Source organism: Vanellus vanellus (assembly GCF_965231255.1).
Source record: "Vanellus vanellus genome assembly, chromosome: 3".
In the NCBI taxonomy this organism is placed as follows: domain Eukaryota; kingdom Metazoa; phylum Chordata; class Aves; order Charadriiformes; family Charadriidae; genus Vanellus; species Vanellus vanellus.
Genome location: NC_138907.1, coordinates 59,572,936 through 59,586,642, shown reverse-complemented (window position 1 = coordinate 59,586,642; position 13,707 = coordinate 59,572,936). Strand labels below are relative to the sequence as shown.

Below are 13,707 nucleotides of genomic sequence, written 5' to 3'. Positions count from 1 at the left end.
CATCAATACAAAGAAATGTAAGCTGTGCTCACTAATCAATTCAGGCTTGAAAGTAAAAGTCCCCGTGTTGATATATTTACACAAAACCAATCAGGTCTACAGCTAGATTATTCTAAAAACAATGTAACTCCAAATAAAACATTAGAGGACATGACACCACTGAGCTGAAGAGTTACACGACTGACAAGCAATCATTAATAAAATGACAACTATACCAGTGGCATAATAAAACACAGTAACTCCCACGTTCCCTCTATCACAGCACTGCCAAGAGTGCAGTGATGTTGAGCTCTAAGGCTGCATTCAGCCCTGCCCTTGCCACCGCCTATAGCTCTCTACCAAACCCTTTCTTGAACCCAAACGAGACACCGAGCCTGGGTATCTACATCCTTGGTTATGGGTGTGCTGCTTCAGAGGTTTCAAGGATATTCACCTTCATACAAGCAAGCGAATAACACAGCCCTCTCCTTGAATTACAGCAATTAAACTCACATCCATCTCTTCCCAAATCATTAGCACAACTTGACAGCTCAGCGTTTGCCAAACCGTGAAGCTCAGTTGCCGAGCGGCCGCCTATCAGAGGAACAACGGTGCTGGAGCCCTGAAACAACACGCTGCTGATAAGGCTCGCAGAATGCACCACAGTAGTAGGAACCTCTTGATAGCTGATGGGCTGTGCTCTTTCTTTTGGAGACAGACACCAGATTCACTGGGTGAGAAGACTACCTAACTGAAAACTGAAGGAATGGTTCCAGAGGAGCGAGAGAGGTTTTTTCCTGCTCCCTAACGTTGCATTTTTCAATGTACGCAGAGCCTGGTTTAAAAATCCAGTTACATGGACTACTGTGCAGCACGTACAAGGCTGCTTTTCTTAGCCACCATTAGTAGTTGCCTCTGCAGTAGTCCACAGACCCTAGGGGTCCACAGACCAAGTCTGAAGAGAAAAAAAATACAGTCACTAGTCTGTGGAAATCAAACGTTTACGGTGCCACATATGGCACTGAAAAAATACCATCAGATCCACCTTCGGAGTATAACTATACTTTCTGGAAAGGTACTGTTTCTCCATTTTCTATCAGCACGAGTCATGGTAATTTCAAACTCTCTTTTTGTAATAGATATGTGTTAAAACACAGCTCATCCACTGGGACCAGGAAAAAAAAGGCTGCTAAATTTCATGTCCAAGCAACATCGTCAGTCTTGATGAAAAACAACGACAGGCCTTTTTGATTCCATATTAGGAAGTTATTCTTCCCCAGATTTGCTAATTAAGTCTGAGTTATTAGCTAGCCATATGCCAGCTAAAAGATGTTACCAATTAAAAGATTTTTTTTTTTTTAATGTGTATTCATTAGAAAAAAACCCAATGTTTTAGTAATACTTCCAACTCCTATTGAGTGACTTGGATAAATCAAAAAAGTGAAAAACACAAACTAAAATAAACCGAATGAAAGAAAGCATTTCATTTAGACTTTCTTCTTCTCTAGAAACACGCAACAAACATTCAAGCCCTCTTCACGAATACGTCTCGTACGTAAAATTCACATGTAAAATAATCAATCACCTTGAAATGCTTTTAAGATGACTGGGAAAATGACATGGCCTTGTTGTTTGTTCCTGTGTGGTTTGAGTAACACGCATTCCCTTTACAGACATCTGGTTTTCATCTTTCCATTTTAGTGGCACCAGGCTTGATAGTTACCATAACATCCTTCGCAATACAGGCTTCCCTCTATTGTCCCGATACGTCTAGGTGAGCTTATCTGCACCGAGTTCACTTCCCATCCTGCTTTTGCCCTGGTTGCACGAAGGTAAAAGGCTAATTTTCCTCTGTCTGTATATACTTTGAATGAAAGGAAACAGCGGCTTGCCTCCGGGACAATCCTGAGCGCTTGTGGGCTATTTTACAACATCAGTCTGGACCACCGGTGAAGCAGAAGCATAACTTGTATACACAACATGTATTTTTTGGATATGAGTGTTTGTGTGTGTATATGCATGTATGTACACACACATACATATAGAAAAAAATATACAATATGTACATACATACCCTGGACTAAACAGGAGCTCTGTGATATTAGTGGTCTGTAAGCATGACAAGCTCAGGCTTGATTCAACTGGTCTTCAGAGCTCTACAATGATCTAGAGGGACTCTGGTTTTTACTTTTTATAAATGTGGGCGGATGATTTTTCTGAGTACTTTCCTCTCACGCTTATTATTCTAGTAACATGTTTTTTAAATGCCTTCAAAATGTATTTTCAAAGCATAACTGACCACAGTGAAGACATCTGCTTTAATTCCAGTGCTAAAAAAATTTGTTAACATTCCAAATGTTTAAATTGAATTCTTATTTCATTTTCAAGTATCTTAAATACTCTTTGCAACATTCCCACCCAAAGTGTTTTGCGGTGAATGCAAAAACTTTTCTGAAGTGCTGAATTAGAAACTATGGCAACCACTGAGGCATTATCTTTGCAGTTGCGTTCATCTTTCACATTATATTTTTGCACTGTGCCTCCTGTAGAGGCAGAGAGGGTGACCCTTATCTCTTCTTGTTATAGTTAGAGGCATATTGCATTTCAAATGTTAAAAGATGCAACAGTAAAGACAAATGCAGACCCCCTGAACGCCACATCTGCCTCTCCCCTGGTTTCGGTGGGGTTTTGTTTAGGCCCTACAGAAGGATCCTGCTGTCTCGGGAGGAAATAATCACCATGTGAGTGAAGGGCTGCCCATAGCATATTAACAAGTAGAGAGAGAAGGAACAAAGCATTATGGACTACAGGTAGCAAAACATGAAAATCTGCTGGAAATTCCCTGTGCATCTGACTCAAGTGACCCCTTACTTTTTAAAATTCTCCTTCCTTACAGGTACTATTTTGTTGTCTTTGATTTTGCAGAATCTGCTGCAGATAGCAGAATTCTTCAGTTTTGGCATTTCAGGTCTACCCTTGGCCTTACATGTTCCTGACAGCACAAAGTAGGAACCAAAGCCTCACTGAAGTGTATGATGGTGCCCAGGATCCAGCATTTGTCTGAAATCCTGTACTGCAACTTTGTGTGACTTGAAAGTGACTTTGTGTCCTATGGGTAACTGCTGGCCACGGCCACATCACATACCTTGCCATGCGCTAAAGTTGTGTTTAAATGCTTCTGCATCGCAAGGAAGAAACACATATGTTATTGTCAGCATTACAACTGAACAGCATCTCAGTCTTAAAAAAAAAAACAAACCACCAAATAATCTAGCGCTGGCAGAGAGCTTACCCAGTTCCCTGGGTCTGTCAGAAACACGATTAGATATCTCTGCCTTTGATGCCAAAGTGAAATGCTGCCGTCATATCCTGCACTGCAGGTGACTGGGGTTGCCTTTGGAGGCCCAGGGTGGTGGACTCCAGTGCAGCTTCCTGCCCTTCATCAGTGAAGTCGCAAAGAGTCTCCAGAGACACTGTTTACCATATCCTGTCACAATGAACCAGGACTGTTGTCATACGCTTCCCTTTTCACCCGCAGGTAAGCCTCGTGGATTTTTCCCAGAAGACTACAAAGAAAAGCTGTGTTCTAAGTCATCTCCCACCGGCTTCTTTCGTTTGCGAGCACCAACACAACACAATTTCTTCCCTCGATCAAAACCACCTGCACATTTTACACTGACAGCTGTCACAGTACTTTTGAGAGGACGTTTCCTTCAGCCAGTGGAAAGACATCAAATACCACCTCCCTCCCAAACCCCAGCGACTCAATGTAAGAGCACAAACCAGAGCAACACAAGTTCACACCTCTGCTTGCAAGAACTGCACCGTCTCCCTTTGGTCTTCTTTCTTGCCATTCTCGTGCCTCCCTAGCAGTAACTACGCAGGCAGGTCTCCATCTACAGCTTGACCTAATGTCTGGTTACAGGTTCGCTGTAGATATAGCACCTTTCACGCTTTAAGCTTTATGGTTTCAAGGCTCCTCGCTGTGTTAGCCGAGACGGGCAGCTGTTGCATTTGAATTCTGGGCCATCCACAGGGTGGCCCTGCTGCATTTAAAGAACCGCAGGATCAATGCAACAGAGCGAAATCCAGGACTGAGGTCAGTAGCAAACGCTCACGGGTAGGTTTACAGCAAGCCTTCTGCAACCTGTAGTCAAGTCCATCGGTTTTGATGCCTTCTCTGAGGGACGGAATAAGATACTGGAACCTAAATTAATGAGCAAAACTCTTACAGGCTTCTAACAGGCTACAATTTTACTGTTATCACTGATACCCTCCTCAAAGAGCGCATGATGACAGCAGGGGTCTGCCCACAGCTCCACACTGCTGGAGCCAGCAACTCTGCTTGGGCTCACCACAGGCTGGGCTGTCTGCAGGGGAAGCACAATAATTAGCAGAGCTCCCCGCGGGCTTCTGTCGCACTTTTGATGCAGAACTGTCCCCTCCAGGCACAACTGAATCAAGGAAAACCACTGCTGAGGAACATGCTATTTTCCCATGTTAGCTCTTAGACTCCCTAAATGCATCTCACATCTGGAAGGAAATGACACTTGGATTGCAGAGGAGTTTACATGATTTTCAATACTACGTTGTTAATCCCTTTCCTACAAAGAACAGGGGAAAAAAAGGATGTTAATTGCGGACTACTCCCCAAGCTTTTGGATCTCATCAACTGCTAAAGAGAAGTTCTCACGATTAAAATAAAGGAAAGACCCTTAATGCTGAGTAAACCTTCAGGCAGGCAGCTCTCCTGCAATTAATGGCATGCTGTGCAAGTGGGAACTGCCTGGGCAATGCAAAATAGAGCTAATGAGAAGCGATCACCACGAACATCACTCAGCTGGAATTGCCTCCATGTAAGAAATAGGTTTGGGGCCATAAGGGCATAGCAGTAGTTTTTTCTTCCTCTTATTTTACTTTTCCCAGAGGAACCTCTGTTGAACTTCTGGTCATTTCTGCTTGGCTTTCTTTCAATGTAGCTCAGCAGTTGGTGTTTACTTGATTAGTAGTAGCATCCACCTTCCAAGAATTTTGATTTTTACAATCGTTGCTTAACAAAATTACTCCACACACACTTGATCTTTTTTAGATGACCCTCAGCTTTATTTCAATGTTATTGTTTCTTTGGGGATGTTTTGGGGGTAGAGGTCACTAACTGACTAGCAAGAAAGGATGCCATTTATACCAAATGGAGAGAACGGTGGCTCTGAAATCTACCAGACACACGTTAACATATGTACATACACTGCCACACTACCCTAAATGTAATCAAAACACTATTTGTACTTGTCAGTTTTTATGGTTTATGCACCATATCATTGCAATTCTTCCTTCGAATTCAGTGTATTTTGGTAAACCCTTAACTTTCTCACTGAAAAGTCATACTAGGAAACTGTTTTAACTTTGGTGGGGAAGGATGAACATGTCTTGACATTTACCTGCTAAAAGACAATCATCCACTGCTTTTATACACACGTTCCGACTGATGATCCCTAGCTCATCTCTAAGAGTGAATAAGTGTCATCACAAACCAAAATAGATAAATAAACAACTGCAACCGAATATATAGGATTACCTTTACTGACAGCACCAATAGAAGGTTGTTGGGTGCATTTTGACTAATGTTGCCCTGAACGTATGTGCCACAGCACATATGCTACAGATCACATTTGTACAATGTTTTCTAGGTAACAAATCAGAGGAATACACCATTCCTAGCATCCACCTGCTTTATTCTAGAAGAAAAAATACCATACAAATCATCCATAAACACTGAACAATTGTATTAATTTTCTGCTGGGACTGGACTATTTGAGTGATGATTACAAACTGCTTTCTTTCACCTCTACTATTCTATGGCAACTGTCACAGTTGCCCCCTTCCTCTCCCCAAAATCAAACCACATTTTTTCTTTAGCAATTGAGCATTCAGACAGACTAGCAACAAGATACGCATTCGTTCACTCAGGTTTGAACCTAGACCTGAATGTATATTGTACCTTACGATTTTGACCCTTAAATTACTCTATCTGCATAAGAGTTGATGGCTTTAGCGCTGCTTCTAATGAAGGGGTTTCAAAATCAGTTTTAGACAGTTTGAAGACAAAATAATTTCTTTAACTTAGGAAAACCATCCCTCCAGTACATGACTACGCTGTGTATACCACAAATGCAGCAAACACCTTAAAATACTCGCTGATTTTCATTACAGAAGTAGCCACGTGAAACAAGCTATTAGGTGAAACAAAGATTTTGGTTTTGAAATCATGACACATATATTTTTCATCTGCTGAAAGAACTGTTTTGGGAAGCGTGTTGTGGTAGCTGGATGACGCAGAAGTGGGAAGATGGGTTTTGCTTTCTGACCCAGCCTCAGCCTCTGCAGTCACACCATCGGACACGCAAACCAGCTGCCCAACTGCACACGCACTTGAGACGGGTTGGAAGAAAAACCTCAACAGTTATCCAAGTTAGGCATGTTTACGCGTTGGCTCCTTGAGCACGGGAAGTGGGACTACATGCAGGGTGACCAAACCCCAGATTTCTCACATTGGTCCCAGACATGCAGAGTTCATGGAAACATCCACTTCTCACTGCACTTGCAAAAGCTCCTCTCTGGCAAATGGACGACTGTCCACAACTGACATCACAAGGAACAGACTGCACAAGGGTCAAAAGCACTGGAAGTCTGATTTGGCATTACATAGGAAACTCGAGCATCCAAAACCAGACTTCCAAAATGCACAAGTACATTTTTCTTCTACTTCATTTTTCCCTCTATATCTATAAATGGACATCTCCAGTAGGGCCATTACACTGACCTGAACCTCATCTCTATAAAAAGGTGAAAGCGTTTGATGAAACCCTGCAGCAGATGCAGATTTGTGTTTGCCAAAGGTGCCGTGTGCTCTGCTGACCAGACTTGTCACGGGTTCTTCATTTCCTCCCCAGATAGAGGGAATGTGAACATGGCTGTCGAACAGGAGCGGAGGAGGAGTGAGTTGAGCTAATCTAAAGCAGCCCATGCTAGGGAGAGGTGTTCAGGGATTTGTAACCGCAATTTATATTCATTGCATTAAGAATGGTTAGTTTTCTCCCTCTCTGCAACGTGTAGTGTTTTTTGTTAATTTTTTATTAGGAGGTGACAGGGATAGACTTGTCCTCATATACGCATACTGATGTCTGATCAGTAACCCATTCTGAGAGTAGACTGACTATTTTAAGAGCCAACAGCAAAGCAAAGGCAATTTCTGAAAGTCTTTATACCCAACTTATTCCCAGAATCAATTTTACCTCATTATTTGAAACAAATATAGCACCACTTCAAAAGCATTACAAAATCAAACCAGTTGGCCATTCTTTAGAAAGCAAATTCTTGTTAACATTCAAAGTTTCTCATCACACCAGCTTCCGTTTCTGCATCTGCAATGTTAATTTTTGAAGATGCCAGCATAAAACCTGAATACACTGACTATTTTTACCATGATTACAAAGCATCACACTGGCTATTTTTACTGGGTTTCTTAAGTTTCTTAAAGAACTCTAAGATACAGCTGAGAATATAAAGAAGTTAAGTGAAATATTTGCACAGTTTACTCTAAGTTTTTTTCTTACGATCTGTAAAATATTTAAAGTGAAAATACATCTTCCCCCCCCCCATGCATTTATATTAAGTTCTTTCTTTCCTTCTCTTAAAATTTAGTATGATTTCAGAAACACTTATCTCTGATGATACTCAAAAGATTCAGAGCAACTGAAGTCAGATCACAGCAGTCTTACAAGAGACCTTAGAATAGTAGTTACTTATATGGTAAAATTTCACCTTTTAGCTATGTTCGTCTTTCCTAAAAGGATATTTTTAATACACTGAAAATACAAAGTAAAGATAAGCAAGTTAGTAACAGACTACTAGCCTTCATCTTAAAAGAAAACATGGAAACCACAGGCTAGAGAAAACATTTCTAACCAATAGAGTTTGCAATTAGAAATCATGAGTAGCTAAGGGAAAAGTTGCATTTTTTATTTATTCAGCTTTGTGCTACTTTGATGTACAGAGATCTTGATTCTTGGCAACTGTCAACATACCAGGATTTAACTGAGCACCAGGAGCACAGACAATTAGTTCTCAAAATGATTAAACGCAACGAAACCTAATTGCACTGACAGGCGTACTCAATCCTCAGATTTTCTGAGGTCCTCTGTTCTTCTGTCAACAGTCCGCCTACATACTCCAGAACCAACAATTGCAAGGACGACGTGCCATTGCCACATAAACAGTATTTTAACACACTTTGAAAATGTACTGCAGCAGAATGTGTTAGAAGTATACCATCTATCCTTGTTAAATAAACTGGAAAAGAAAGTTAAAGGTATTAAAGCTCTAAGTGGGGCATCCCAGAGAATGCAGAGCTGACAAAACTAATGAGCATCTGGAACGGACGGTTCTTGATGTCCGTGTGTTTTTAATAATATTTTATAACTTAAGGAACAGCTTCCGTTTCTGGAATGAAACGATCGTCTGTGGCTCTTCTAATTAATTTGTTAGCTCTCAGATGAAAGACAAACATACAACTATACAAAACCCATTCATTCCTCGGACTACACAAAATGAATGAATGAACGAACGAGCAAACGCAGGTTTGAATGTGGTACACATGCAACAAAAGACTTACTCCTCTGAGATTAAAAGGCACTTCTGAAATGCCTCGCTGTACTTTTTTAAGCTGATGCTTAACCTTAGCTTGGTATGAGATGAAGAAAATAATAGTGAAAAACAAACAAAAATGCTCCAAACAAGAAACGCAAAATCTAGAAATCAGACATGCAGCCATTAAATCCAAAGCTTCAAGACTGGTTTTTTATTTACTTACATGTTACGGGACAAAAATCAACCAAACTTCAAAGAAGTCTGCTCCCTCAGAGCCAAGTAATTACATCTACAGTTGCTGTCAACTGGGAAGTGAGCATCTCTAGCTGTCTCTCCCCTGAAATAATCCCAAACTGCTTGTTGCTCCAGGCTGTGCTCAGAACCTCTTAGCGCCACCAACGTCTTCTCCACAGAGCTGTGCTTACAGATCTCCTCTCCCCCATACTTCTGCAACATCGCCTAATGCTGAGGTGTCTGCGCTACGGCTCTCCCGCAGGCACGGGTCAGGTTAGCACATGCAGGAAACAGAAGGCAAAGAGGGGGAAAAAAACCAAACCCAAATCCAGATGCTATGCTTTTTAAGGCTGCACAATTTCCTCAAAGTTGCTTTTATTAGCAATAGCTATTGTTCATCTGGTGAGCCGTCCCAAATCACAGCTATAAAAACAGAAATCATTTTAATTCCTTTTACAGGCAATCACAAAAGCATACACAATATACACCACCTAAATTTACTGTGAGGTTTGATTTTTTTTTTTTAATTCTACGTCTATTGGAGAAATCAAAGGGTCAGACAAAAAGCTCTGACAGTAATAGGCACCCTCCAACAGAAAGACAGCAATCAATTACGAACCACTTGCAGAAATTGTAGAGCTGTCACAGACTCGTTTACAGCTGCAGTTCAAGTCAGACTGCCTCTGACTGCCAAGCCATTTCCCCCCTTGTACCCACAAAACTAGGACAGCTTCAGACGATTTTCCAAATGATGGTAGCAGACCTGCATGCCAACCCAAGAAGCGAACTGCGATATGGCATGAGCAGTTACTTCAGCAAATTGCGCGCAAGCCATTAATACTGCTAGACGTGACAGATTTGAGGCTGGAGAGAGGGCAGGGAGCAAGCCTGTCTGTTTTCCTCTCTTTTTTTTTTTTTTTTTTTTTTCTTTTGGCTTCAATTGCAGCACGTAATTTAGAGCACTGGGGCAAATTTAGCACGTTCAGAGCAACAACGAGCATACATGAATTTTTCTCTGTGTATTTAAACCTTGCTGAACTCTCCCTGATTTTCTGTCATCTGGTGTATTTGACACAGACGATCAGGAGGGGCTCGGTTTTTTGGCTAAAGCCCCAGAATCTCCTCCCCTCCAGCAGGATGGGAACTCAGTTGTGTATGTTCGCACAGTGCAGGGGGGGCAGCTCGTACCCCGGGTGAGCAGGGCACCCCGAGGCGGGTAGCCTGGGCGAGCAGGGCACCCAGCAGGGCACCCAGAGAAACCTGGCCAAGCACCAGCCCGCTTGTGCCCCCAGCCACCACGACATCCCTAAGCCTCGGGGTCACCTCCGCTCCGCTGTGCTCCCGCAAAGATCCCTGCCCCTAAAACACTGGGGAAGCTCTGAAACAGGACAGCAGAGAAATCCACACGACCCCTTCCAAAGGAACAATGCGTCCTAGGGGGAGAAAAATCATTTTATTCTCATCTGGTTGCAAAGAATTTTGGGGAGTGTAAGCAATGTGTTACACAGGGTATAGATTATCTCTGCGGGAATCCCCTGTGCAGCAGGAGATGGGCTAAAGACCCACAATCACTGGGCTTCTCCTTACTCTCAGGGGAAACTGCATAAAGTTACCTATAATAGACTGAAGTAGGCTACAAAGTAATACCAAAAGTAAGACAGTATCAGCTCCTCTGGGTAGGTACGGCTAGAGGCACAATATATTTTCCCTGTTCTGGCCTGAGTTTTTATGTTCTGCCTTATCTCTACCAATTTTTCATACAACCTAGTACAAGACAGTAATATATTCCAGAACCATAAAAACCGTAAAAACTCAAGTTCATTTCTGCGATGCAAAAGTGTAACACAAGTGTTATCACAACTTTGCTTGGAGATACAGCCAACTCATCAACACAAATAATAAAAAAAAACCCACCCTTCTGTTGTCAGAATGGCAATGCCTAGTAAAATCACGGCCACCAACATGGAAACACTACCCATGCTAGCAGTTGGGGGGGGGGGGGGTTCAAAACAATATGCACACAGGTTGCAATTTGACTGACTTGGAGCAAAATGGATGAAAAATTGCTCTTCGAAGACCAATGCATTTGTAGATGGACACTAATTCTGAGGGTCCCTGCCTCAGCCTCCAAAGTCCTGACTGAGAGAAGGTCTGAGCAACCATTATTCCAGCTGAAGTCAAACAGTAACTACAGACACATAAAAATTCTCCAGATTAGAGAGTGGTAATCACTGGCTCTCAAACACTGCACCTCTCCCACTCTGCAGTCCAGTCTAAAACTATTGACATTAAGAGAGTGTTGCTATGGTCACTGCAATCTTAATAACAAGCCCTAGAGAAGTATCAGCAAAAAGAAAACATGAACCAAACTGAATCAGTTAGAAAGCTGTAGCAGCTTTACTCTTCTCTGCAGAACTGGGTTCAAGCAACACAAAAAGATGAATTTGACAAGTCTCCGCCTGTTTGCCATTTCCCCCCATCACGCTCATTTTGGAGATGCAGCAGCTGTGCCACAGATGCTGACCTGTCAGGGTGACCTCCAGATAATAAAACACTCAGCGCAGCTAATATGCACAAAATTTTTTCCAAGCTAGCGCCACACGTTAAATTCTTTCCCACAAAATGCAAGACTTTAACACTACAACACCATCTTTTTGTTCATCAGGATTGTTACGCCAAGCATCTTCTTACCCTGAAAGGTGGATCAGTCTTGTCCCTGTGTGGCACTTGGTCCAGAGTGCCATCAGTACTGCTCCTTTTCAAGCTGGATGTGACATCAGGCACGTTACTAAAATCTGCATTCGAGAGAAAAAAATAAAATAGAATTAGAGGGTTATAGAACAGGAAAAGTATTTCTTTTATCTGCAAATAATTTCAGTGTCTAGTAGAATTACTATAGGTGGATAGAAGCAGTACAAAATTTGTGATCCACCCCCCCCCCCGAAAATAACATAAGAGGTCGAAGCAATGAGCAACTACGCCTGGAAACTCTGCTTTCAAAACAGCAGCTGGACATCTAAGACCGTCTGAAACAACGCACATATTTGATACCGAAATAAACCTAATGCTCTTGCTAACGGCGTGCATCGAAGGTAGCATTATCTATAATCAGCACACTCTGCACTGAGACAACCAGTGAGGATAATTAAATGCACTCAGTAGTTCTCCTTGGATAAGCACACTATTGTTTGACACGACTTAGTCCTGAATCCCTTAAAGATTTAAGAAGAAAAGAGAATTTTGCCTTAGACCAAACACCACGGTTGATAATACAGACAAAATCCCTTCTTGTAATTAATAGTTTATCAATTTAACTAAGCTTGCAGTCCGTGTACACAGTAGCTGGCACAATGCAAAAACCAGAGGAGGCAGTGCCCTGCTGTACTTATTGACAGACTGTAGCTTTTGATAATTTTCATGCGTAAACTCATGATCTATCCGAGAATGCTGAACATTCATATAAAAATGATGTTTTTTCTCTTCACATTTCCCCAATTGGCTGCTTAAAATCTGCAGAGACGTCTACATAGAAATTCTAATTAAAACTCAAAGCAAAGAAGTGATTTTTGATCTGCTGTAATATCAATCCAAGTAGCTCAAGTAGCTGAAAATTGTAAAGCAATAAAGGAGCTACCAAAAAACAATGAGGATTTTTAGCAACCTCAGATGATATAATAGTAATAAAACAAAGGTGTTGTTTTTTTTTTTATTTGCTGCTTTGTTTTCTAGCCTTTAAGCCTCAAGAGTATAATTTACACCACATTACCACATTTTCAAACTTTCTCAACACCTACAAACGCTGGAGATTTATTTTTAAGTGAAAGCTGAGATTCTTATTTAATCACTGACTCCAGCAACTGAGGTGGTAATTAAAACAAGTATCACTCATCTTGCAGTAAAATCGTGAGAGTTAGCGATAATGAAATTGTGAAGGATAACAGTATCTCTCTGCCTGGGTGCTGCTGTTGCTCTGTCCCTGCAGAGTAGCACCAGCTCCTCTCAGCAATAACTGAGAAATATGGACCGAAGCAGGGAGGGAAATGGGAATTTTAGGCCCAAAAGAGCACCTTATAGCCCATGAGGAGCCTTCCTGGGAAGGCGAAACACGGCAGAGAGACTCCACAGGAAAGCCAGACAGAAGCATGCAAATAACTCAGCACCATGTCATCTTGATACTTTATCTTTCCATATGTTATTAAGGTGCCTACACCAGGCTTAGCATCGAGGCTGACACTTTCTACCCAGATGCCAAAGACTTGACTACTCTGTCATTTCGCTATCCTTGCAGAACCAAGGTCCCATAGCTTTTCTCCCCTCAAGCTTTTTTGCCTTTTCCTCCTGGAGTCCGGTGTGGCTGCTGCTATCTCAGAGCCTACATAACATGCGGTACCCCAAGAGTTACCACCTTTGCAGAAAAAGCATATTTTACACAACTCCGCCTAACAGCAACCCATCTTCTTTAAGAACTTAACAAGGAGTCTGCCTTCTCTATTTATTTTATTACGCTTTTACCCCTCTTCCCCCACTGAGCCTGAATAATTTTCTCCTGCCCTCTGGACTTTTAAAGTAATTTTGGGTCTCTCTTCTGTATATGGGTACACATGAATGCCTATTGACTTCCACCAATGTCAGCTCCTGGGTAGACAAAAGTTAAGCCAACCCCTAAAACCTGAACTGACTTTAAAATAAGATTTTCCTGGGGGTGAGGTGATGCCGAGGATATAATTTCCCATTGTTTCCCAGTTGTGTTCTTTTTATTTGCCTTCTACATTTTAATGCACTCCTCCCCCATACCTCCAAACAACAAGGACCTGAGATAGATACTGCAGTGGCATAAAGGATCTAGAG

The 13,707-nt window shown here is 41.9% G+C and overlaps 1 protein-coding gene across 1 annotated transcript in view; it reads right to left on the bottom strand.

Moving 5' to 3' along the window:
• TIAM2 (TIAM Rac1 associated GEF 2) overlaps nt 1-13,707 on the bottom strand; it is a gene marked incomplete at its 5' end in the record, with an annotated part of 94,298 nt that overhangs the window by 21,149 nt on the left and 59,442 nt on the right. The window contains one exon of the mRNA XM_082481874.1: nt 11,551-11,654. Within this exon, the coding sequence (XP_082338000.1) occupies nt 11,551-11,654 (104 nt within the window). The remainder of the gene's footprint in view (nt 1-11,550; nt 11,655-13,707) is intronic.